Genomic DNA, 25,925 nt, shown 5'->3' with positions numbered 1-25,925 from the left:
CATCTGTACATATAAACTAGTATGTCAGAATGAGTGGCCAACCTTCATAATCAGAAAATATTTCTTAAAGAAAATAATCCAGGCTGAAAACTTTTATGTAACGATTTATTTTTTTAAGCTTTTGATTACATATGATATGGAAGAAATATGGATATTTGCACTCTTATTTCTAGACTGCATATTGAAATTTCTGGATGTAACGTAATAGAAGGTTTTTTTCCTATTGCAATAGGAAGTAATGATTAAAGGAGGAGGACTTAAACATATCCCTTGTGCAGAAGATGAGGACTTCATTCAGGCATTGGATAAAATGATGCTGGAAAATCTTCAGGTATAAATATTTATTTTTTTAATTAATATAATTTGCTGTACAGCTAACTATATTTAATTTTTAAAGTAAATAAAAGATTACTGTATAGCTTACCATACTAAAACACATGGATTGTTTTTTGTAGTTGTGGCCTCTTTTCTACAGTTGACATGTTTGGATAAGTAGCTTTTAGTAAAATAGCTGTTACTTGTGTTGTTTGCCCAGTGAATATATGGCACCCAGCACATCTTATTGGATGTATAGTAACCGCATCAGATAGCGTGCAACGATTCTCACTTTGTTCTAGACTATCCAAGTCTAGGTTTTAATATGTTTAAAATGTAGCTGCATTTAAATTTACATAACCTTTAAATTATTGGGTTTTTTTCACTCACATCTGGTAAATACTTGAGTATTGCAAGCTCTGTATGAGGCATATACTAATAATATGCCACAAAAAAATCTGGAATGTAGACTGTCCATTCTCAAGTGTGTTTAATCAAATATCTAGATTTCTTTCCTTACGAGGACATCTAAAATTCCTTTGAAATTTGAAGTATTCCATCCGTGTAACTTTCTTCTTCACAAGCAAGGAAATCAAAGGAAAATGTAGTAAAGCCTAACACATTTATTTATATATTACTCTGTTTTCTTGTAAGGTTAAAGCTTTTCTCAGTCATGAAAATATGGATGTTACCAGACTGATATTTTTAGTATCTGATTATATAGAATTTACTTGTTTTTAATAGCAACGAAGTGGCGAATCTGTTAAAGTACATCAGTTGGATGTTGCTATTCCTCTGCATCTCAAAAGTCAGCTCAAGAAGGGTCCCCCACTTGGAGGTGGGGAAGGAGAGTCAGAGTCTGGAGACACAATGCCGTTTGTCATGTTAACACGAAAAGGCAACAAACAGCAGGTAAGCTTTCACGTAAGGTATAGCTATTGCTTAAATAAGTAAATAAAAACCTTTCACTTTTAGAAAAGTCACACTCTGACTTCTGAAGTCACAGAATTTTTTGTTTCTTCATCCTTTTATCAGATTTGGATGCAGGCATCTTAATTTTGATTGATAGAAGAATACCACACTGTAGTTTCTTAGAATTCTTGTTGGTTAATAGAAATTACATAGGAAAATTCTGTGGTTAAATTATACTGCAACTAATTACATTTCATGCTCACACCAGTCAGACAGTGGTATGTTCTGTGTGTATTTCAAACATAGTTGTTGAAGATGAGTGCTTGCAGTTGGTGGACTGCCACTGGAAGTTAAAAGGAGTAGAAAAGAAAAGGAAAAAGAATACTCCAGAATCTTCAAGATTCTACAGATTTTTCAGAAAACACATTCAGCTTCAAATCAAGATAAATGGTGTTTGCTAAATTCCATTTAACTGCCACTTGGTTGAATTTGTTCAACTTGGAAAAAAGTCACTATCTCTGAAGGCTTTTTTAGAGGACTCTTCCAGAATGCACTGAATGAATCCCTCAGAGAAACTTAAATGGAACACACGTTGATAAAACAAATAAACCTCTTTCTTCCTCCAGCCAAGCTATACATTTATCTTGGCTTTTTTCTCCAGTATATGTTTGAGTTTTCCTGGGTCAGCAAATGCATAGTATACAAATGAATACCTAACACATTCCACTTACATTTCTAATCGTGGTTTAGGTCCTTTTGAAGAAACCTTTTCATTTTGGTTGTATAAATTGATGATGAAAGGTAATGACTGTAGCGACTTTGTGGAAAGCAAAACCAAGGCATTGTTTTATTCCATGCATCTGTACATTTCAGGTGTTTAGAGCCATGTCATCCATACCATTACTTTATTTTGTCTTCTGTCACCTGAATTGTGACAGTAGTGTAACGGTTGAGGTATATAAAGCTGAAGTAGAATCTTTCTTTTCCTCCATGTGAAAGGCACTTCAAAAATGTGTAAAGGGAGGTCTGTTTTCCTAAAACCCTTGAAGTAGTGAGTGTGTGTGATTCCCAGTCTGTTTTTAAGCCTTGTTAGTCCGTTAACAAAATGGTGTGCTATGTAAGCGCTCTAAAAATATAAGTTGTGATACCTATTTGAGTGGGCGCATACATGCCTGCATTTAGTAGTGATGACTGACTGATTTCCCTGCTACATTTTGTTTGGTTATTCTTTTTTTCCTGGAACTCAAATGTTGTATACAAAGTTCTACAGAAGTTGGGAGTTGTAACTGTTGTCGTTGGGCTGAGAAGGGATTTAAGGGAACTCCATTTTAAAAACTGGTGTTTAGCTCTTTCAGGATAATTCACTGGGAGTATCTGTAGTTACCAAGAATTTCAGGATCTTCATATTCTGTGTGAGGGGAAAATATTGCCAATGTGTGGCTTGAAAAAGAAAGCAGAACTTGTTCAGGAGCTTTCCCTGCTCCTCCCCCAATATTTGCTTTTGGGAGTAGGCTCTTCCTGCCAAAGCTCCTCTCAGTGTTTCTAGAAATGGAGAAAACAGTTGCTTTATAGACTACTTCAGTTCTTGAGTCAATGAAAGGCTTCTTTGTCCATAGTTGTGTGTTCAGAAAAAAAAAATGTCTTAGCAGTCTGTTTTGATAGAAAAAATAAGCAGAAAAGAAGAGGTGGAGTTGAAAAGAATTATTCCTTCTCATAGTACTTTATTTTAAATCTGCATGAGCAGAATGTGCACAGAGTTTTGAAGTGGTGGATGCATACTTTACTGTTAAGTTATAGCTGTAAACTTGCAGCTTTTTAAAAACAGTCAAAAGGAGTTTGCAGACAACCTGGAAGGCTGTAGGTAACTTATCATCTGCACAGTCAGTGGAATGACAAGCATCACCGCCGCACTACAAGACCAAAGTGATTGCCTGCTGTGTTCGCTATTGGTTTGGTTTCTGTGTGCTTTGTCAATGGTGCTGCTGAAACTAGAAATCTTCACTGCAAGAAAGCAGTTTCTGATGAAAACCGAATGTGCTGTGCTTCCTTTCAGGGGTTGGTATTTGGTAGTTGAGGTTCAGACAGTGAATGCTCAGTCCACATGCCAGAGTTCAGGCAGATCTTACTGGAGCATTGACTACAACACAGAACCAACCCATTGCTGTTTACCAGCAGCACACAACCTGAATTAAGAGTCAAGGACACCATATTTTTGTCCTTCTTTGTCATGCTGTGCTTCACAAAAACAGGCAGTAGCAAGGATCTCGGGTATACCAGTGTCTGGCGATCAGAGGCTGGGTTTTTTCACCTGTCAGCGGTAGCAAAGAAGTTAGATGACAAAACTTACAGAACTACTAGCAGTAGAACTGAACATGGTTATAGGAAATGAGACTCTGGCATCATGATTCATCCACAAGCCATGAGAGAGCAAGGGGAAATAAAGAAATATTGCTATCATAAGGGATCAGAGCTGAAGTCTGTCTAATACCGTTTGATGTTTTTGAAACTGTCCAGGAAGTTTTATGCCAGGTAGGTGTGAACTACGGTGAGGTTTAAACAGTAAAAAGAAAGCCACCTATTGCATAGAAATTTGGTTAATACCCAAGACAAAAAATATTTCCTTTTATTTGAAAGATATTTAGCAAGGTTCCATAAAAGAACACTACTATCCATGGAACTGTCAAGTCTGTCCTTGAATGTGAAGTTCTTTATCTCAGTGTTGCTTTTATGAAATCTGTAATCTAGTCTTCTGAGTGATCATTTTTGATCTTTTTCCAGTTTACAATCTTATAAATTGAAGTCCTTATGTTCCGTCTCCATCTCACAGATTTTATGAGGGGTTTTCAGTATACCTCTTCAACATTTGCAAACGGAAATGTTTCATATGCTCAGTAATCATCATATCCTTTAGTAATTGTCATCAGAAATGGCAACTGTCTGATTGCCTTGAGATACTGACTCAGTGGTATTTTGTTGATTACCAGTCTGTTGGTTTTTGTATCTCTTTCATTTGCACCCTTCTATATTTCAGGTTTCTGTTTCCTACTTTAAGCATCCTGTCTGAAAACACTTCCCAATCCCATTAAGCTGATAAATCTATAGAGCAGCCAAAATACGAAGAACATGTTAAGATCGATGAGGACCTTAATGGTGAAGCTAAGGAGTGATTTATTTTTATCATTAAATGCTGCTGATGGGTTAGTTATTTGTGTAGTTTGTTTAAAGCTCATTTGACAGTATCTGGGAACATGCACAGTCTACTCAGCAAATAAGTAACTAAAGCTTTTCTGTTGGAATTTCAAGAACTTTCACTTTTTGTCTTCCCCACACACCTTAACAAGGTTGTATTTACGTTCAATATAATATGCTGTTACTCCCCTCTGCCCCCCCCATATGCCTGACTTGTCTCATGTAAGTACATCTTCTAGTTAATAGGGTTTCACAGTACTGAAGTTTTTCTCAAGTCCTTTGCAAGAGTCTGTATTAACTGTTCCAAACATGGCTTATTTTCAAATGCTGCATCTGAGTAGTTGGTGTCTTCTCACACTCATCATTCATCTGCTGCTGGGGGGGGCACTACTGTCTAATAGATACCTTGAGAATTCTTAGTAATTATTGCATTAAATACTAACTGTACCCAGCGAGGATTTTGCTTTTACTGTGTACCTTCTCAACAGAGGTTTTGGTAATGTATTTGCAGCTTTTGATAGTGTAGCAGAAAAGAACACTTAGACATTTGCCCCTGCTTCTGTTTCTGTGGAAATAGATCTCAGATGACAAGAACAAGCAGCAGGATTCAGAGTAGTTCCTGGAATATTGAGAGTGTTTATCCATAAATGCATTACTCACAGCACAGAAATATTTATTTCTAATGGATGTGCAGTTGAAGAAGGAAGTGAAATTTTTCTATGTGTGTTCACAAACTTTAACATTAAGGGGTTTCTGAAAACTGTTGTTTCAGTTGCAGATTAAGAATCACTTCTGTTTTGAAACAATTGTAAAAAAACTTTCTGTGGAAATAAAAACTTGGATTTTCTGAGTCTGGGGAAAAAGAAAGCATCTTCCCTGTGTCTCTCTGAAAATCTCAGGTGTGGTTTTCAGAGAGAGGGTACTTGTGTAGGAGTAGTACCAACTTACCTTTAATGTAGCTTATGGCAAATCAGATAATGCGTTGAATGTGTAGTGTGGATGTTTGGGTGTGGAGGAGGAAGAAAAGATTAAATTTGACACCATAGTTGTTTCCAGACTAATAAAGAAGCACTGTGAAGGTGGAGTCATTTGTAAAAGGAAAAGTACTGGCCAAGGAATACTGGAGCACATCTGAAATGCTTGGAACGTTTCTCCTGTGTTCTCACAAGGGATAATAGTAGAAATCCTGCTCAGGGGCATCATTATCTCTTTGGAAAGTAAAGACTTTTGGAGGGAGATGCAGCTTTCCGAGGCAGCTATGGTGGTTTTGTCTCAAGACCAGTGTAATTAACTGGAAGGGTATCGGCCTGTATAAAAATAAGAAATAAAGAATATAGCTGTGTGTTCCTGGTGAAAGTTAATCAATTTTGTTCCCATAAATACTGTGTGTAATAGTCTTCTGCATTAGGAGTACATCAGCCTTTTGTACGTTCTGTGTGTCTTTAGGGGGTCTGAAAACCTTGTATTTTCTCATGCTTCCTTATGGGAAGTGGAGTGTAAAAAAAAAAAAAACACCCACACTTTCCAGAAGAAACTTGTTTATAAAGTATCTCATCACAATACCATAGAAATAACCATAACCCTTCCGTATTTTGGATTGTTTTGTCGTTTTTTTCTGTGTTGGGTACTTAAAGTTATTTTTATTTGCAGTTTAAGATCCTAAATGTACCAATGTCTTCCCAACTTGCTGCAAACCATTGGAACCAACAGCAAGCTGAACAGGAGGAGAGAATGAGGATGAAAAAGCTCACTTTGGATATCAATGAACGGCAAGAACAAGAGGACTACCAGGGTAAAAAAATCACCAACTATTTAATTTTTATTTACAGATGAACTTTTATGGATCTACAGAAATATTATTTGTGATAATTAGCAGTTCAAGTCCTGAATATTAATTTGTGATACTTCATGGAAAACCTGTATTTTAGTTTCAGTCATTCATTATTTACTCTCTAGTCTTTGTGCTTGAAGCTTTTATAGCTCTTCCGGAAAGGGAATTTTCAAGTGGGTCTCGCATCTCAGCACCTTGGGAAAGGGGAAGAGCTGACATTGTTTCCTTAAGATAACACAAAATTAGTCTGGTGTTTGTGGCATTCTCTCCTTTACTGCAAGACAATTGAGATGGATACAAGAGGAATTAATTCTGTGCAGCTCTGCTTTTTAGGTATTAATAGGCATTTTAGATATTAATAGCATTTAGAAGCTTCATCAATCTTGCTAAGGCTTGCAAATGGTAAGAGGTAACCTTCCCCTGAGAAATAAACGTCACCTCCGCTTATATTGCTAAGGGTTCTAGAAGTGCTACAAAGCTGGAGCATAAGAATATATTACCAGAATGAAAGTTTCATACAAATTATATAATCTAATCTGTTTTTTTAAAGATGTGCAAGTCAGGCATTTTGGAACCTGGACAGACTGAAGCAAACAATTAATAGAACAGATCATATAGCCCCTAAACTAGTACATTGGATGTGTGTGTTTGTTGGGTGATCTGATGTCGGTTTTTTGTTTGGTTTTGGGTTTTCTGTGACTCAACTTTTCTTGTCTTACATAGTAAACAAAGTCAGACCAGTAAAATTGATGGTATTCTGTTCTTGTGTTAGTATTTCAATTTAGCATCTCCACACTTCCTGCTCTCATTTTTTTGTAAAGATGTTGCAGGCTGATGGTAATCACAGTGTAAGTAGTTAATTAGCAGGAAATATCATTTCAGGTATTTAGTGAAAGGTCATTATTCATCAAGAAATGGGAAATTTAAATTAAAGCAGCTCTAACTCTAAAAACACTATGGAATCTAGCACACTTTTCAGAACTTTGATAGTACAAGAACTTAATTATAAAAAAGAGTATTTTTCCAAAGTAAGTGTCTGCAGAGCTCTAAATGGTAACATAATATATTCTGAGTATTAAATATAATCATAATTGTGATCATAATCCACTTAAAAAGTAATTTTCTGAGACACTCCCCTCTTACAAAGCCTACTTGTAAAAAAGGAGGAGAAACAGTAGACTCCAGGATGAGACATTGAAGTGCTTTTCTCAGACTTCTTGTGTTTTTTCCCCTCATTAAGGATATTTCTGATATTTTTACTGGTCAGGGCATTTGGGTTCTTACGCCTTGTCATACCTCTTTTTTGGGTATCTTTAAGATCAGTCAGTTTAATCTAGGATTTTATTGTACTTATTATTAAAAAAAGGATGACATTGACTGTGTCCAAAAGAAATAAATCAGGTAACTGATACCACTTGATAACCGGTAATAGGCAATTGTTTTAAATTTCTCTTAAATTTTCTAGGTGCTGTGTATAAAGCATAAATATAGGAGGAAAATCAACACAGAAGAAATGGGGTTTTCCATAATGAACGTCCATTTTAAAAATAGCTGTTGATTCTTTTTTATTAACCTGGGTAACGTACACAGTAAAACCAAACGAAAAAGGACATTTTAATCAGATTAAATTATAAATTACATTCCTAAAACTATTTTTTATTTAGATTTTGTGCAGTTGATTGTTACTTTTAAACAGTCAGCTTGCCTGTAGCAAGTTGGTACATACCCACTGAAAGCAAGAGTTAGTTTTAAATTTCTGTTTCAAGCTTTTAAGTTACCAAAGGAGGAAGAAGTCTCAAAAGTTCTGGAAGAGTGCCTCAGGGTTGTCCTAACATTTGCATGTACACTTGGCTTTTTTCATCTGCACATCGTAGCTAAGAGATGAAAATTCACCAAGGTACTTTAAAGTGGTATCAGATAAACATTGCTGCAGTATTAAATAATTATTAATATTAGAAACACAGTATTAAATAATTATTAATATTAGGAACACCTTTAAATTAAAGAAATACTAGGAACTGTGTGACTCTCTAAATTTTAGACTAGTATGTTTCTGTGTAGATTACTTTTTTTCTTGACTAAAACCAAAAATGGGTGACAAGCCTTCAGCCTAGCTAGTACATGGTGCTCCCTTCCATTTCTTCCTTCTGTTAACTTCTCAGTTACTGACTTTTCAGAAACCCTGATATTTGCTTTCCCCTCCAGTGTGGAAAGCAGAAGAGACAGGCATGCACACGCCTGCTTGTTCATCACTTGCTTCTAGCACCTGGCTGCCAACGTACCATAATTTCTTCTTATTTTCTTCCTGGATGTTGTCATTGCCAACAGAGATCTCTCCTGGCAAACAGAATTGTTTTGAAGGATGTTATTTCATTATTAGAAAAATTACTCTGTGTGGTGGGTGAATGGCTTTTTTTTGCCTCTTCCAGGTGTTTATACGGGAGCATACAGAGCATGAATACGTGGTTTATTAACTGCTGACACCAACATTGTATATTAAATCATTCATAGTTTCCCAGTTTCCCAAAGACTGGGTGGATAACTTACTGGAAGTTTCACATGCATTTGTAAATGGCAAGGGAATCTCGTTAGTGCCTCTGGTTTTGCCTTGTGGAGTTCACTGAGAGCTCAGTGTCTGTTTCTAGCGCGTGATGGCTATGTGTCTCCAATGAGATTACCACAGATTAGAGAACCAGACAGAGCAGACTTTCAAATGTAATCTGTTTAACATCTTATTCCACTTTTCCTCTTCATTTATTCCCTCTGTCTGTTTGCTGAGCAATGTAGCTCTTACACAGGTGGGCTGTCAGAAGTACTTTCCATTAGATGCACTAACATCTGGGCAGAGGTTACATGGAGGTTCCTATGATGTACTCATCATTACATTGGGTACTTAATAACCACTAATTTATCCTGGTAAAGAGACAGTTTTTATAATTAAAAAAAAAAAAGAAATTAAATTTTAGAACTGAAGTTTTACCAAATGCAAAACCACAAAACTGACTGAGCTTAAACTACCCAAAAGTTGGATGTCCAGGGCTAAACTGGGCAGTATAGGCTTCTTTCTGGACCCACCTATTTCTTCCCACTGATCATAAAGTGAAAAACTCAGGCCCTGAGACAGCTGGTGTAATCTAGGTCAGCTGAGTCACCCTCCTCAGGTGCCTGTCTTCTCTGTGAAAGGATCCTATTATGGCTAGCTTAGACTTAAATACCTGACTTCTCAAAGCCTAATTTTAGGACAGGTTTCTTGCTGAGTCTTTAATTGGCAGCAGCGTTGTCCGACTGTTACTATTTCAGGATAGTTTAATGTTGTGGCTTCTCTTACCGCTGTGAAGCTTTGTCCCTGGTCATCGATAAAGTGGTGGCTGATATGTTTAGAAAGAAAAGGTCACAGCCCCTTTGTTAAGCACCTGTGATGGAAACCATTGCTGGCAGTTTATTCTGTAAGAACATCTGGAAATGCAAGTTCATATTACAGGGTAGCTTGGATTTGTCAAAGCTGTCCATGTAATTTTAGTAACTTTCTTAAAATTAGTTGTTGTACAATAATATGAGGAGTGTTAACCCTAAAGTGTAACAAAGTGTAAATAAGGTGTATTTTTTTACTACATGGTAGTAAAATATGCTTATGTAAATTCCTCTTTAAAAAGACGCATAGAAAATGTATTTTAACTTTTTTCTGTATGAAATTACAGAAATGTTGCAGTCTCTGGCACAGCGTCCAGCTCCAGCAAATACTAATCGTGAACGGCGGCCTCGTTACCAGCATCCGAAGGGAGCACCTAATGCAGATCTAATCTTTAAAACTGGTGGGAGGTAGGACAATCTTCCTTTAAATGTGGTAATTCTGGTTCTAGGCAAGTAATTACCTTCATAATCAAAACAGATAATCTGTGTAGCGCAAGTGCATTTGTTAATAGTTTCCATTCTAAAGCGTTCTGTTAAAATACTGAGCAGTGTTTTGTGCTTCTAATACAGTGTCTGTAAATACATCCTTGATAGAGGTTTGGAAGCCAGATGATTATTTTTTAGTTGTGAAATGGCTGAGCCTCTTCTTATGGGGGAAAAGATGCAAGTCTGCTTTCTCAGTGAGAGGGAGAGAGGATATTTGAATATCTAGAGAAATTCCCATTGTGCTTTTTCAGTTTGGTGGGTTTGAGAGCTGTGCCTCTGTATTTGAAGCTTTGAGTGGAAAGTAAATATAGTGAAGGTGGGGAGGGGGGAAGAGAACCTTTGATTTATGGTGTGCAAGAGCATAACAAAACCACTATTAACATACAAAGAGTCATTCCAGGTTGCCTAATAGTAATTCTACAGCTTTAATTTATCTGTGTGTCTTTTCTCACTCAGAGTAAGATTGCGAATAAACCATTAAAGTAACCCTGCAGCACCAATTTGAATAGACAGTTTCAGGTGAAAAGCAGACTGCTTTTATGTTTTCTCTTTTCCTTGCAATTTAATTTTGGAGGTGGATAGATAGGAGCAGCACCTGGGAAGGGAGAGTTTACCTACTAATGGGTCTGTCTTTGTAAACTACAAGTTAATGTAATGTACTAATCCTGTGTCACAGTAGCATCGCCAACTTATTTCTGGTTCATATTTATGGTTATAACTTCCTGATGATCATGTACTCCACTGAGACCCTATACAGATACTGCTTGTACAAAAAACATCCCTCCTTTTTAAAAAAATTAACCAGTTGTAACAACAAAATGATCAGTGCTGTGTCCATTTAGCTTTTTCAGATCACTGTGGCCTAATACTGTCTTAGAAATACCAGCTATTCAGTGACACTGAATTGCCATAATACTCGCAGATGTTTCATAAATAACTAAGCAGTCATCTTTTCTTTCAGTCATCTTTCCCAATGCCTTGCAACGTGTATAAGGAGCACACTGCATTCATTTTGTAAATACAGCAGCCAGACCAGTAGATGTGATAATTGCAGATTTTTTTTTTAATGCCCTTTTTTGAAAGCTTTTTATTTTCAAATGTTTTAGGGAAAACATAATTTAGGATGTCCTGGGTTAAGCAGAGACAGAGTTAACGTTCTTCATAGTAGCTAGCAAGAGGCTGTGTTTTGGATTTGTGCTCAGAAGAAGCTGATAAGAACCAATGTTTTGTGCTGCTGCTAAGGACGGCAGACCGGGGAGGAAACACAGCCGGTTGCTAGCGTAGGATTTGCTCTTAGGTTAAGACTGAAAACTCAGAATAGCCAATAATCTATTCCATAACATACACGTCATGCCCAGTATATAGGTGAGGACCCTCTGGAAGATTGTCCCGTTTTTGTTCTGGGGCCCTTTCCGTTCCGGATCTCTTCTGGCTCTGGATCGCTCTCCCAAGGCCTTCCCCCCCCCACACACACCCCCCACACACACACCCCAGTTGGCTCTCTGTCTGGGATGCTTGGACTGTTATCTCTGTTCTGTGAGTGCCTCCGGGAGCAGTGGTATGGATTCCATCACCTGCATTTTTAGAGCTTCTCTCTTACACGATATATTGAAGATTGTCTTCTGACTTCGAAGAATGAACTACACTCTCTTTGCCCAGATGACCCTCGTGTTTTATTTACAAAATTACCCCACAGGCTCTGAGGGCACTAGAGTATCTTCCTGTTTGCTTTCTGAGCTAGTAATTTTAGTATCTCCTTGGAGAAGTTCTCACTTTCCTACATGATAGAGCCAATTTGTATAATTACAGATGTTTATCACTTACATGATGAGTGAGCTGTGTTGCGTTGTTTCTTCTTTGTATATGAAGAAGACTAGTACGTTATTTTCTTGCAATAGTAACTCAAATTCATAGGACATAATGTGTATTACTTTCTTCAAGGTATGCAACTTTTTATTTTAAATTTCCTGAGGTTAGGGATAATCCGAGCAGGTAAATCTCCCAGTTGATTCCACTGTGATGTACAGGTTCTGATAGCTAAGGGTGAGATAAGGACTTTCTTGTATTTCAAGTAGTGTTAAGAGTAGAGAAATTGATTTGGAGTTTTTACCTTTACCTTTGTGTTGCTAAACATGTCCTAAGGACAGTGTTTCAAACATCTTTCAGAAATTTAAATCTAAATCCACCTGTCATAATGGATGGTTCAGAAATTAACAAAGGCAGCATGGGTTCTCTCCTGTGCTTCTGGCCTTGGACAACTGGATCTTGCTTTGCAATTAGCTCTGCTGTCACAGCAGGATTTGGACTACATGACCTCCAGAGGGTCCCTTGGAACCTACATTTTTCTGTGGTTCTGTTTTGGTCTAGCAGGGTGCTAAACCAAAACAAAACCAAAATCCCCCACAACTGTGGTGCCTCTTATGCCTATGATAAACCCCCAGTAAATGGAAGAATGAATTAGTGACTGTGGCTATACAGCGTGCATTTTGTTAAAAAACAAGAGAGAAATCTTTTACAGTGTTTAATTTATTTGTTATCTACTAATGTCCTTTTTCTGTATTGAATTAAATGCGGTGGCATTTACAGGCTTTGTCAGGTTCCTTATTACATTTAGTGTGTACAAAATGCTGGATCAAAAATTGGGGTTTATTGTTCTTTACTTGTAATCACCTGCTTGTATAGCCTCAGGTTTTAAGACCTGCTAATCCTCCAAGGAGGAGATTCTTTTTGGGACTCGTACGTTTAAGGCTGACTGGCCTTAAAGATAATTTACTGTGACTCCATTGAAAGTAGGGTCCCTTGGTTTGCTTCAGCAGAACTGGGAGGGCAACAATTTTCACTCCTGCCTCCAATTCTGCAGCATTTGTGTACTAACAGAGGACTTTGGCTTATCAGGCTGTTAAACTGATAACCTTCAGGAAACAAAAAAAATTACAAAAGTAATTTTTTGGTGATGGGATTGTAATGAAAATATTATTTTACAGTTCTGGAGAACAGCCTTTCAAACGAAAAATGTATTTTTCCTTTTTTTTTTAAAGAGGATTGAGATCCATTAGGTGGGTTGCTTATAAAGTGAAATGTAAATAACCACACTTTCTGAAATCTGTTTAAAAACATTGATTACCAAGAAGGAAAAAAGAATTGCCGTGAGAAATTTGACTGTAGAGAAGCAGGCCTTCCCAAGGAGTTTTAATAAGGAGAGGTTTAACAAGGTAAAAGCACCAACCTCAAAACTCACTGCTATTTTGAAAGTATAGTAAAGAAAGAGGAGCTGTCTGTATCAAAAGGCCTCTGGGATGCAGACGTAAGCTGACAAACTAATTATATTCAATTCAATTGGTAATTGCAGGTCTCCTGTTTGCGTCTGACTCTTATTTCTCTTTAACCCATTTAATAAAGAAAAATGAAGCATAAAGGTAATAAGGACATGCTAGGATTTTATTAGCTAAATACTCTTATATCATTAATGCTGAAAAATCAGAGTATGGATAATAAGGAAAAATGGGAATTTAACATGAATTTCCTGTTTCAGCTGCTGGACAAACACACTGCGTGCATTACCCTCTATGTAGCTGATGACCAATGTTGTATTTTGGTGCTTTGAACTCAATTCCTACTGACATATCAGAAGTCTTGGGCAGCCTAAATCCAATTTCTTTTTTGGCCTCAGTCTAGCTGATTGGTGTAGACCATTGTTGTCATTTTCTTAAACTGGACAGACTCTTGGGTGTTGGCATAGCCCGGTCTTGAACCGAGAAATCTATCCCTTCGTTCCTTATGCTGGTTTTGAACTCTTTAGTTGTCATTTTCAATGACCTCTTGTATTCTTTTTAAAAAAGTTGAGAGGTCATCACTTTAGGAGTAACATCTTGCTCTTGCTTCAGGGATTTTTGTGCTGAAATTGCTTCCCTCATCACATTCTAGATGTCATAAATACTAAAAAATTCAGTGCTTTAAGGGGAACTGAGCTAGCACGTAATTATTCTTTGCCATCTTTTTCACCAGCATTTTAATCGATCGTTTCTCAGTTGTCACTCTTGATCCCGTACAGCATCCTTTTCCCTAATACATACACACGCTAGTCTGGCCTTCCATGAAAGCCATCCCAGCCCAGCAGAGAAAGACAAACCTCCCTTTGCAGCTCTTCGATGGGAGGAAAGCTCCGGGCAGGAATATGGAGGGGGGTCAGTTCCAAATCCTGCAGCTTCTTTTGTCAGACCGCACTGGAATTGACCCGAACATAAGGGATAAAGAAAAGCCAGGTCCTCAGGGGTTTGTCTTGTTGGGCTCTGCAAATGCAGGTGCGTGCCTAACCCACACAGCAAAGGTGAGGAGGCTTAGAGGGAAAGCAAGTCAAGATTTTATTTATTAGCATACTCATTTGTAAAGACTTCTTATTTAAAAAGGATGCTTCAACATAAATGTTTGGGTTTTTTAATAATAATAAAAAGAAGCTCAAAGCTTCAGTTTTGTGGCCCTTTGGAAATTACCAAACACCTTCCTGGTAGTAGCCTGATTTGTATATTATGACTTTTATTTGATTTTGTGTCAGAGTATTTCTTAAGAGACGAGAAGATAAAATAACTTGCACAATTTAAGATTCTCCTACTTAGGTGAGTCTAGGTTTTGTGTGTTATTTGAACCTGGAACGTTCGCAGTATGGAAGCTGGTAATTCAGATTTATTAGGGAATGACCAGGGCACCTTAGAATTTGATTAGTCCAGAAACACCTGCTCTGAAACATGACTGCTCCAGAGAGCATGTTCTTGCACAGGTAAACTGATCATATTATTTAAAATCCAGTGTTACATTTTTTTCAATACACAACAGCTAAGTTAATGTTCTACAGAATGTAATTTCTCAATTTTACTGTTGAGAACTTAGTCACACCAGCAGTAGTAATACGTTTAGAATGAGTCTATAAACACCTTTATATTTGTTGAGATTTCTCTCCAGCCCATATGAAGGTACAATATCTCTGATCTCCGTTCCTGCATTCGCTACTGTAGAATCGAGTTGCTTTGTGGTCTGATAAGTGGCCACACACCCTCCCATGTGGAAGACAAGTGACGTTTTGACCAGTTCTGTAGATCTGTGAGACAGGACAGAAGCTGACTGTGGCACGACGGGTACTTGAATTTAAGTTTCCCAGGACTTCAGTCAGTACTCTGCAGTATTTTTCTTCTCTTGCCAGTGTATAGGAATGCAGATGTACTGTTTGTTCTCAAAGGCCAGGTTTGTGGGAGGAGAGCTGAAAGCAAACACTGGTCTGTGTAAGTTCTCTCTGCTGGCCGTGCAGGGAGCAGTTGAGAGCAGGAGTCTGAACGTCAGATGCTGTTTTCCTCTTTAAGAACCACCCACCCCTCTAAAGCTCATGCCTCTGAAAGCAAGAAAATGCGTTCAGCAGAGGCACAAAAGAAAAGAACTGTTCATGAAAGGGCATTATGTTTAAAACAGAAAAATAAATTCCAGGTGTTCATTGTGTTTCTATTTTATGTTCATGTTTTTGGTTAATGTAATCAGGGGGGAAGAGAGACCACCAAAGCTGGGATTAGTCATGAAAAGCAAAGTGAGTTTTGAGAGGTGGTGTTTGGAGAAGGAAGGTCCCTGAAATTTGTGAAGAAATACATTATTCCAAAGATGCGTATGGATTGATGGAAGACATGAAGGGATTGGGGAGAAGTGTGAAATTTAATTTCAAAGATCTCTCATGTTAGGAAGTAATAAGAATTTTTTGTGATCTAGTGATGTCAACAATGTGCAGAAAGGACTTGATTTCATATATTCTCCTGGGCACATTCCAGTTTAAGCCATAACACTGTCTTTCTGACTTAAACTCTTCCACCTTCACGTGTGCAGTGGATTTGAGATTGTTTCCTAGCCTGTACTGTGGTGTAATGTTTGTGTGTTTTTACAAGTTCTGGTTTTCTACTCCAGCCATGATGAGTTAAAAGTGTATCTGTTCCTCTATCATATGGAGTATGTAGGCAGTGTTATTACTTACACAGTGGTGTTGAGAAGATTTTTATACTAAATAATAACTGTTGGTGGCAGGGAAGGGAGGTGAGGGAGCAGATGGCAAAACATTGATTCGTTTTGCACGTAGAGTTTAAGACGTTTTTAATCACAACTGTGTACTGAGTTTGACCTTGCAAACTAGAGGCTTGGCTAGACTTTACTAGTTTGGAGATAAATGTCATGAAATACCTGTTTGTGGAGAAACTAGTCCTGGGATTTTTACCAGCAGCACCATGCCCGAATCCATTGTAGCACTGCTTACTTACCTACTGCCAGCATGCCCTGACAGCTGCTGGTTGGGATTTTTACCAAGTTAGATCCATGCACCTAGTCTTTTTCCTTCCCACTCCATCAACAGTAGAATTATATTTTTTAAGGGGAGACAGAGAGCTAAAAGCACAATTCTGCTACTCATTAGTGTTTGAAGTTTCTTCTCAGTTGTGACATTCTGCAAGGGAAATCTCATTCTACTAAATACGTTAAAATTCAAGTTCCCTTCTTTTGCAGCCACATAGCCAGTGTTCCTGATAGCGAGTGTGCCACAAAGAATTGGAGTATTGCATGATGTAACACTAAAAGATGGTTAAAAACAAGTAAAAGAAGCAATGCTGGAGTCAGTTCTAGTGATGCATCAGCTCAGTACTTCCTGACAAAAATGTACAGCGTGTTTAAATGAAATACCCATGTACTGGATAACAAAACAGAGCACTCCATAAGAACCCAGAATGACTGTGCAAGCTTTGTCTGTTACGGAAATGCAGAAGTTACTATGTCCAGTTTAACATATTTGTAACGCTTTTCTTGCAAGATTTTAAATAAAAATTAGGTTTAGATGAAATTACTGTTCAGCAAATGCTTGAGGTTTCTGCACTAATGTAAAGAAACACAAACTCTTTTGTTTTCCTGGTAAAGGGCTTGGGTGTGTAGCCCTGGAGCTTTCTTGTAATTGCGAATGTCTAATTTTTTATTTGCTTTGTACTATTAAATTTCAATCTGCAGTCTAGAAATCAACGGAAAACCAGCCCAGATGCAGTAGCTGACAGTTGTGCCGAACTCGGCGATGGTAGATGAGCGTTACTGCTCGAATAGTCTTGGTGAACCACATGCCTGCAAATGGGTGTAGTTTTTCAATGCCTATTTATGCTCTTAGGAGATGCAAATGTGACTTTTTCTGGGTAGGGATATGTTTTTTGTGAATGAGGGATGACTGAAGATTTTAATACAAATGTTGTCTCTCTCAAAATGTTCTAAACAATTATTTGACTTTAGAAAGCTCTCTCTTAACATTTCTTTAGTACTTCTAAACATGAAGAAACTGCACAAAAAGATGAAAACAATTTCATATAACTTGTATTTCAACAAATTCACAAATCAGCTGCACTTCAGTAGTTGAGCATCTCCTCTGGGAGGATAAGGCAGCTGTTTCTGAGCAACTTTAGATTCATCTGCTGAGACTGTGTAGGAGACTTTTTCCTGATACAGATTATCTACCCTCTTTTGTCTGATGTGGTCTTCTGAAAAATTTGTGCAGATAATAGAAATGTCTAACTTTAGTATGTAGAGGGTAAAAGAATATCAAAATCCCTAGCAGCTGATTTCAGTGGTTGCCAACCTGCATGGTATTGGATATCCCATGTTAAACTCTTTCTTTTCTCCTTTCTTTTCTCAGGAGACGTTGATCCAGCAGCAAGTGTCATTTCATTAGGTCCTGTATCTCTGATGTTGTGGATAGTGGAGTCCTCCAGCGATTAAATGAGAGCAGTGGACACATCTCAGCATGTCAGTCTAGAGCGTTCAGAATCGAAACCTGGGACAGGCTGGGGCCGTGGGGCAGAAACAACAGCCTCCCCTCTTCCCCCCCCAACCCCACACAGCACAAGTGGAAGCTTCCAGTCATGACCTACCAAAAAAAAAAAAAAAAGCTTTTTGTTATGGGAACTATGTTGAGGGTTAATCTTCTCATCAGAGCAGAAGTAAATGAACGAGATAGTTAACTTGACCAGTGAGCAGCTCGGTGAAAACAAAGATCAACCTGAAATTCAGATGGATTACACTGGAACAGAAGAGGGTTTTGACAGCCCAGGATGTGGGAGAACAAAGTTCTAAACTTGACGCAAGTTACGTTATCTTCGAATTGAGCACTTTGTGTTGGAAGGATATTCTTCAGGGGCTGCAAATCTCCAGTAGAAAAAATGTAGAGCAAATGGTGAAATCTAAATGAAACCCTGACAAGTAGGAGAACTTCTTATCAAACACTCCTCAGCAAGAAAGTGTTTTGGTTAAGGAATAACCTTTTGTTGCCAGATGAGCAAGAAAGAGGGGGTGAGGAGGGGTGAACAACTCAAGAGCCAAGGAGGTAACATGTCTGTTAAGGTTTAAAGTAGAACATGAAGTTGATTCACACAGGGTGTTGACTCGTACTGCTTGGAACAGCCTGACACCAGCCGAAGGACAGGGATATAGTTGAGCCCATTGTATGTATCATTGAAAACCAAAACGTGCCAGTCAGCATAACAGGAGGATGTCAAGGAGTGGATCCAAATACTTTGTTGATCTTCATGGGTTGATAAGCCTCTGTGTCTATTGAAACAAACAAAAGTTAAAAAAAAAAAAAAAGATTTAAGTCTGGAAACATGTAGAGTTTTTATTTTTTTCTAAGTAGAAATGAGGTTTCTTGGTCTGTTTCTGACGATCTGTTATTTATTAGCATAGGTTTTTGGTTGCTTTCAGGTAGAGGTAGTTAATTGAGTTAAGGAGCTCATCTGTATGTTACTACTAATTCTTTTTTCTAGCTCTTTTAAAATCCTTTTTACCACTGTTTTTGGTTTCTGCATGTAGGAAGAGAGACTTGTAAAATTGTAACATTTCATACAGAAATGCCGCCCGATCTTCACCAGCTTCAGAAATCTGACCTTTGCCAATGCTGCAATAAAGTGTTGTAATTTAGAATTGATGTCTGTCTCTTTACGTTTACTTTGCTGCTTCTAAAATGATGTTTTGAAGATTTTGAGGTATATCGTGGGGCTCGGGCAGTGCTTCATACAAGCAATGTAAAAATAAATGGCATTTTACCAAAGCAGGAGGTTTCCTGCTGTGAGAAACATAGTTGAATCACACTTAGTTAAATACAAGATTTTCTTACTGTTGTTTTGAAACTGAGATCATTACTTCATATAACAGAAGCTGACATAGGCATTTAATTTAACCTGAGTTAAACTGAGCTGGTTTGGGCTGGATTAATAGGAAGGAAGTTCCCTCACGTGGCTTTTTGCATCGGCATCTCAGTTCGTGCACCGACACGTGGCAGGCTGGGACACTGGTGACCATACATGGACCAACATGAGAGGAGCAGAACTCCTCTTGGTGATCATTTCCTTGACCTCATCAGTGAAATTGTGGCTGAATAGTGTTTCTGTTGCTGTCACCAGGCTGTTCTGAAATCAAAACAGGAGCCTTCTACTTCGGCTAGTTATACTGTTAGCTCAAGCAGTTACAGTGGATTTTACAATGCCAGTGATGCTTTGGAAAGAAGAAGTCAAGGTTTTTAAAATATATCTACTTTATATAAAGAAGCTATGTTCTTTAATCACAGAATTACACACTAAGAGCGGAAGAACTGCCAGCGTGGCTTTAGGTCGGCTCCTTTCATTCACGTGCTGTAGTGACAGTCGAGACAGCAGGTAAGTGCAGAAATGGTGACAGCAGGTAAGTAAGTGCAGAAATGGTGAGAGCAGGTTTCCCCAAGGATGGCACTGCCCAGGGTGGTGATAGGACAACTCCCCGTTTGTAGAGTGGGGCTTGAAGTTTGTATAACATAATACATAGATGTGTTTTGCTAGATTTCTGCCAGACGTAGATCTCATGTTGTAAGGAGGCGAGTGTCCTGAATGTGTGCAGTCACCCAGACCCACCTTTTGGCGTGTCTGTGCTCTCGTCCGTTCTGTCCCGGGGCTGGGGGAGGCATGTCCCCTGTAAGGAAGGAGGGGTGCGTTGTAGAAAAGCAGCTCTTTGCTTCAGGTCTCATGGTTAAACACCTTGTGTGTTTCTTTTTGTATGATTTTTTTTTTCCACATACAATATGTAGGTGCATTTATTAATCCCATTTGTAACTCTGAGCTCCTCCAGGAGTGTCCTCTACAGCGGTATGACGGTACCCCTTGGGCAAATCTAATTTCCACTTCCCTGATGAGAAATGCCGACCAATTCCTAATGGCAAATTAAGCATCTAATTGTGGTTCAAACTAAAGGCAACTTCCTTTTCTCAACATGCTGCTTAGTTTCAAAGGCATTTAATTTATCCAAATTGAATAACTGCATAAAAATAAAACATGAATTCACGTTGCCTCTCTTTTGTATGTGTCCATCTCATGCTTTGGATGGAATTTGGATCAATGGAAATATCTTTATTAAAGGGGTCGGCTGGAGCTTTCCCTGACCAGGTTGAAAAAAAAAAAAAAATTTGGTGAAACCTTCCGAAGTTTAATTTTAAAATAAATCTTAAGTTCTGCTGAATAAAAATTTAATGGCAAAAATCATCGTGACACAATCAGGGTTGAACATACACAGTAAAAAAAATAATCAGATTGTATTTATTCTTTGCTTTTCTGTTTATTACCCACACAACCCTGTGGTGTGGCTGGATGCCATCCTGCTGCTTGCAGGGCAGATTTGCCACCTCATTCACGTACAGTTTGCTGCTCCAGGGATTGCTGGGCTTCCTTTTATGTCATTAGAGAGGTTTGTCTTCCTTGAAAGAATATTTAATTAAATAGTCAGGTGAGCAGCCTGCTCTTGATAGAGGAACAGGGGAATAACCTATATTTTGATGTGTTTGTCCGTTACCTGGGAATATTGCTGCTCTATCCAGATAAGGAGATAACTACTTCTAAAGGAGCATCCTGAGCAGGCGTGGAAGTAGTTAAATCCAGGAAAATGTACGTAGATGAATGAGAAATTGTCTCATGTCCTTGATTGTGTAAAAGATTTCTGTTATCTTATCGTTCTCTGGAAAGAATTTGGACTTGGGTCAGGTCCAGACACTTAAAGTTGTGTCTTCACCGATGTGAGCTCTCTGAGCTGGCTTGCTGACAGCCTGAAAATCTGCTGTGTGATTGTACTCCACAGTTTTTTTGCCTCAGTTTTCGATGGTCATCTCTCCTTGGGATCTCTCAAGCCCCTAAAGCTCAGGAGAGGGGCTGGGGGAACAAAATCCCTCCTGTTGTAGATCAGGTTTGTGATGACCTGAGGAACCTGAACGTACGTGAGTCCGTGGGGCCGGAGGAGATGCAGCCCAGGGCACCGGGGCACCTCTCCTGCGAGGACAGGCTGAGAGTTGGGGCTGCTCAGCCTGGAGAAGAGAAAGCTCCGGGGAGACCTTAGAGCAGCCCTTCAATCTAGAAATCCATTGTGCTCTTTTATGGAGATAAAAATATTCTGTACAAATGCATCGGTGCACATGCACTGCAGCACACACACACAAAATGCCATTTTTTGTATATTGAGGCTTAGAAAACTACCTCTGTATTCTGCAAACTGCCTGATTTGATCATGTTTTCAGGTTGGTGGTTTTTTTTGTTTGCCCTTTCCAGCGAAGCAGTAATTGTGTACTTGTCCTGGTGAGAGCTGCGAGGAGTCACCGCATTTGGCTCTGGCAGTTTGCTGCTGCAGCCTCTCTTTGCTTGACGTGGGAACGTGTTTGACTTCAGGAGATGCTGCAGCTGCAAAGTGCTGACTGGGGGAAATAACCCGGGATGGGCTTCGCGGGCTGGCAGCGCGGCTTTTCCCAGCGTCGGCACCATCTCGGAGCAGCTGCGGCCAAGGGCGAGCAGTTAATAGTCTGTGCACGTCTGACCTGAAGGACCTCCGACCCTGCGGGGAGAGGCACAGCGCTGCCCGCGCTCAGGAGCTGAGACACTGCCGGAGACACGCTGGGTATCAAAACCATCCTTGTGCTTTTCTCTCAGAAGGTATAAACAACGGTGAAAAGCAAGTAAACAAACTTGCTAATTACTATTGTCCCCACAAAGTGGTGCTGGAGTATTAAGACCACATATCCCAGCTGGGTAAGTGAATATTTTCAAAATAAATACAATAATAATGGTACCATGAGCCTGCTGTTGCCCCTGATGATTTTTTTTTTTTTTTCCCCCCTCCATTTTTTTTGAGCTTTGTTGGATTTTTTTCCACACCAGGGTTTTTCCTTGGCCATGTGCCATCCTGCCCCACTGAAGATGCTCGTCTGGGATGACGCTTTTCTCAGAACTCAACTATAAATAGGTTTTTTCCAACCACTCCAAGCATACTGGGAGTAGGAAACTATTTGGGCAGGAATCAAACAAGTGAGTAAATGTCAAAACATTTACTTGTATTGTTTGGATTATAAACCTTGCTTTTAAGTTATTATAGTCAGGGTGTGATTGTGCCATTAAAACCCTTGGTGTTTATGATTGTTGTTAGAAGAACAAACAGTGTTTTGTTAGAAAGGCTCCTTCCTTCCTTCCTTCCTCCTGTCCCTCCATTACCTGGATCCAAGCCATCGGGCAAATAAAAAAAAATGGTTGAGACACTTGAAGAAGAAGTTTGGATTTTGCTGATGTTTATTTGTGCTTTGACACTTACCTGCAGGAAAAAAAGTTTCTGTTGTGTGTGGGATAAAGGGGAGTGACCTGTTCTGCTGGAAACAACACGCGGTTGACAGCCTAAGAGCTTGAAAACTTCGTTGTATTTACACCTTAATTTTTTTTTTTTCCTGCAATTTTTTGGTAGCACTCAAGGTTGGTAAGGACACCCCCGTCGCACTCTCATTAACGTGTTTCACAGCCGTGGCCAAGCGCTGCTCTGGTGCTGATACATCGAAGAATCTGTTTTGCTGAACCTGCCCGCGCTGCCTGGTCCTAGGCAAGCTCCAGCTCACCTGATGGTTGATCGGCCGTCCCCGCTCCTCCATCGGTATCGGCATCCTGCAGTGACACAGCCGAGGAGCCTCATTTCAGGGTAGAAGAGCTTACTGTAGGAGTTTGTATCTCACTCATTCATTTCAGGCTGTAAATTCCCCTCCCAAGGTGGGAATTGGAGCTCTGAGTGCATGAGGAGACTCCTGCTATGCACCGCTCCTCCTCGGAACAGGAATTTGAACTGGAAGATGACCTTAAAATCCCAGAAGATCCATGAAAGCACCACCAAAAGCTCACTGCAGGAAGAGAAACACTGAAACAGTGTTAATGAGAGAATTAATTTTGCCAGCGGCAGTCACTGCTGTGAGCTCTGCCGGCCCTGCAGACAAGGAAAAGCCCCCGCAAGGACGGGAGCTGGGGATACCCCAGGAGCCCGCTCAGGACTGGAGTTTTCCACTTGCTGGTCCTACCTCCTGGGGCTGGTAGCCACTAATCAACCCCTTAAAAGTCTTTGGTTAATTTGAAAAAATAAAATGTAATTAAAATTAAATTAAATGTCCCCATTTTGGGGATAGACATTCACTTCTGAACCCTTGTCTGACTTCTCGGGCAGCTCCTGGCTGAGAACAGCAATGCAGCAAGAGGGCAGTGGCTGAGCGGCTGGGACCGCCTCTCCGGAGCCAGAGGATGGCCCAAGGGAGCTGGTTTCCGAAACCCCTCCACACCAGTGGGGCCAGGATGTCGCACACAATGTGTCAAGGGAAGCCCACGTCTGCTGTCCAAGGGCAAGCGTTCCTGCCTGCAGAGCTGCCACGCGTCTCAGTGTCACTGTCCGGCTGAGCTGGTCGTCCTTGCTGCGCCAGGATCCCATTTTTTAAATTATATCTAATGTATATGCACACACATATAGATCTCCTATCTGTTCATACTACGCTCAAGATCAGACGGTTTTTCTCTCCCAGGAATCAAGGCTTGAATGCATCTGTCAGGCTTTCATCACCCACCTGAAGAGATGCTTGGTGTCTCTGTTAATCCCGTAAGTGGTTATTACATTGTTAGGAGCTGCTGGAAGTTGCATCCCTGGAGCGATGGAAATGCAGCCCAGGTACCTGAGCAGTGAGAGTGATGCCAGAGGCGGCTTTGGTTTGTCTTTGCTCTTAGAAGCTTTTCGGGGGGTGATGGGGATCCAGCCTCCTCCTCGGGCTCATGGCAGGAAGAGCTCTCTCCTGGGAGGAAGACCCGGTGGTCAGTCTGGTTGGGGAGGATTTGTCCACTTCTCTCTGGGAATGCAGCCGAGCAGGTGCTGGCTCCTCATCCCTCCTGCCGCAGGATTTATTTTCCAGTGGAAAGACGGATGCAACAGCAGGACTCGGACAAACTCTCCCTTTCGTACTGGAACGTCCGAGAGGTGTAATTGTCTGTGGTTTATGATTCACGTTGGTCCCAAATCCCACGCCCTGTGAAACCACGAGTTTATTACGAGCTGTGAGTCTTACCTAACAGAAAATCAAACCAGCTTTTGGTTTTGGAGAAAGCATCGCTGTTGCCCGCAGAGTGACACACCGCAGAAGAAACTCTCCACTCTTGCCGTGGCTGGCGCAGAGCTCAGGGGGTTATTATGGGATGTACCAGGCATTGCGGTGCTGGGCACGCAGTGCCTACCTATCTCCTGGGCTTGTGAATGGAGATGGAAAACTCATCCCATAAATAAGAATTAAACTTACTCAAGCAAGCTAAATCCGTTTAGGAAGGCAGGAAATGCTCCAAGGTAATGAAGTTTGTGTCATGAAGCCTGAAGACCCTGTTGATGCTCCACCTTTGTGCTGGCTTGTGTATTAGAAATAGAAATGTGCTGACAATTGTTTCCTAATAGCTGTTTAAATATGCAGAAGTGAGCTCCCTCCTGCTGTCACAGCTGGTACGAATACTCTTTTCCTTCTGGTGTCATTCCACCCTCTGAGCATTGGGACAATGGTGGTTTATTGTCGTTAGTCGGAGTATGAGCAACTTACTGCCCACGTGAGTCTGAGCTTTCAGGCTGCTGGTTTTTCTCCTGGGCTGGGAAGTGAGTGCTCCCGCTGAGGTAGGTGCAGTGGTGGGAGAGGAAGGGTGACTCAGGATTAGTGCATAAGCCCCGGAACGGGAAGGTCAAGCTTATCTCTGCTCCTTTTTTTCCTTGGCTTACCATCACTGCCTTCGTTTCCCAGCTGGGAAACACAGCTCTTGCCCTTCCTTGCTGGGATGGATAAGCAGACAGAGAACATTAAAAAAACTACACAACTTCCTGATGCTTACAGGAACAAAAGTCCAAAGAGTAGAGAGCTTCCACTGAAATTATGGGGAAAAAAAAACACCCATCATGAAGGTTTGATGGTGAATTTGACCTCCCCAAAACCTGTGAGGAAATGAGTGATCTGCTAGAAGAGATCCCTGAGGCTGAATCAGGGAGGGAAGGGACTTGCTCAGGAAGCCGCTGCCAGCGGTAAGAGCAGAGCTGCTGTGATAGCTGCTGTTAAGCAGCACAAGTGTGTGCTGTGCCCAGCGAGCGCTGGGCTCTCCGAGGTCCCACACGGCTCAGTGCCCACTCTCCAGGCTCCTAAGGGCTGCTCCCATCCTGCCCTGCAGCCCCAATTCCTGACCCACCCTGCTCCAGGTTACTCACAGCTGTGTGGGGCTGTAGCTGACAAATAAGGAGAATTACCGGGAATTTTGCAATAGATAAGGTGAGACGTTCATTGCCTTCTGCGCCGTGCGGTGTTTTGCTGCTCAGGTGGCTGCTGAAGCATGGGGTGGGGAGGGGTGGTTTGAGAGCAGGGTGGCTGAGGTGACGCTGCTGGGGGACTGGGGGGACACTGTGCTGGGTGCAGCGA

General features: G+C 40.3%; 1 protein-coding gene across 1 annotated transcript in view; it reads left to right on the top strand.

Annotated features, from left to right (window-relative positions):
* Window positions 1–18,385, top strand: part of UPF2 (UPF2 regulator of nonsense transcripts homolog (yeast)) — a 60,072-nt gene extending 41,687 nt beyond the window's left edge. The window contains exons 17-21 of the mRNA XM_010085757.1: window positions 233–331; window positions 1,060–1,227; window positions 6,067–6,208; window positions 9,946–10,066; window positions 17,832–18,385. Of these exons, the coding sequence (XP_010084059.1) occupies window positions 233–331; window positions 1,060–1,227; window positions 6,067–6,208; window positions 9,946–10,066; window positions 17,832–17,841 (540 nt within the window). The 3' untranslated portion in view covers window positions 17,842–18,385. The remainder of the gene's footprint in view (window positions 1–232; window positions 332–1,059; window positions 1,228–6,066; window positions 6,209–9,945; window positions 10,067–17,831) is intronic.
* Window positions 18,386–25,925: the final 7,540 nt, after the last annotated feature.

Source organism: Pterocles gutturalis, unplaced genomic scaffold, assembly GCF_000699245.1.
Source record: "Pterocles gutturalis isolate BGI_N339 unplaced genomic scaffold, ASM69924v1 scaffold22305, whole genome shotgun sequence".
Taxonomy (NCBI): domain Eukaryota; kingdom Metazoa; phylum Chordata; class Aves; order Pterocliformes; family Pteroclidae; genus Pterocles; species Pterocles gutturalis.
The sequence above is the reverse complement of the archived record's forward strand: the minus strand, read 5'-3'. Positions and strand labels throughout refer to the sequence as shown.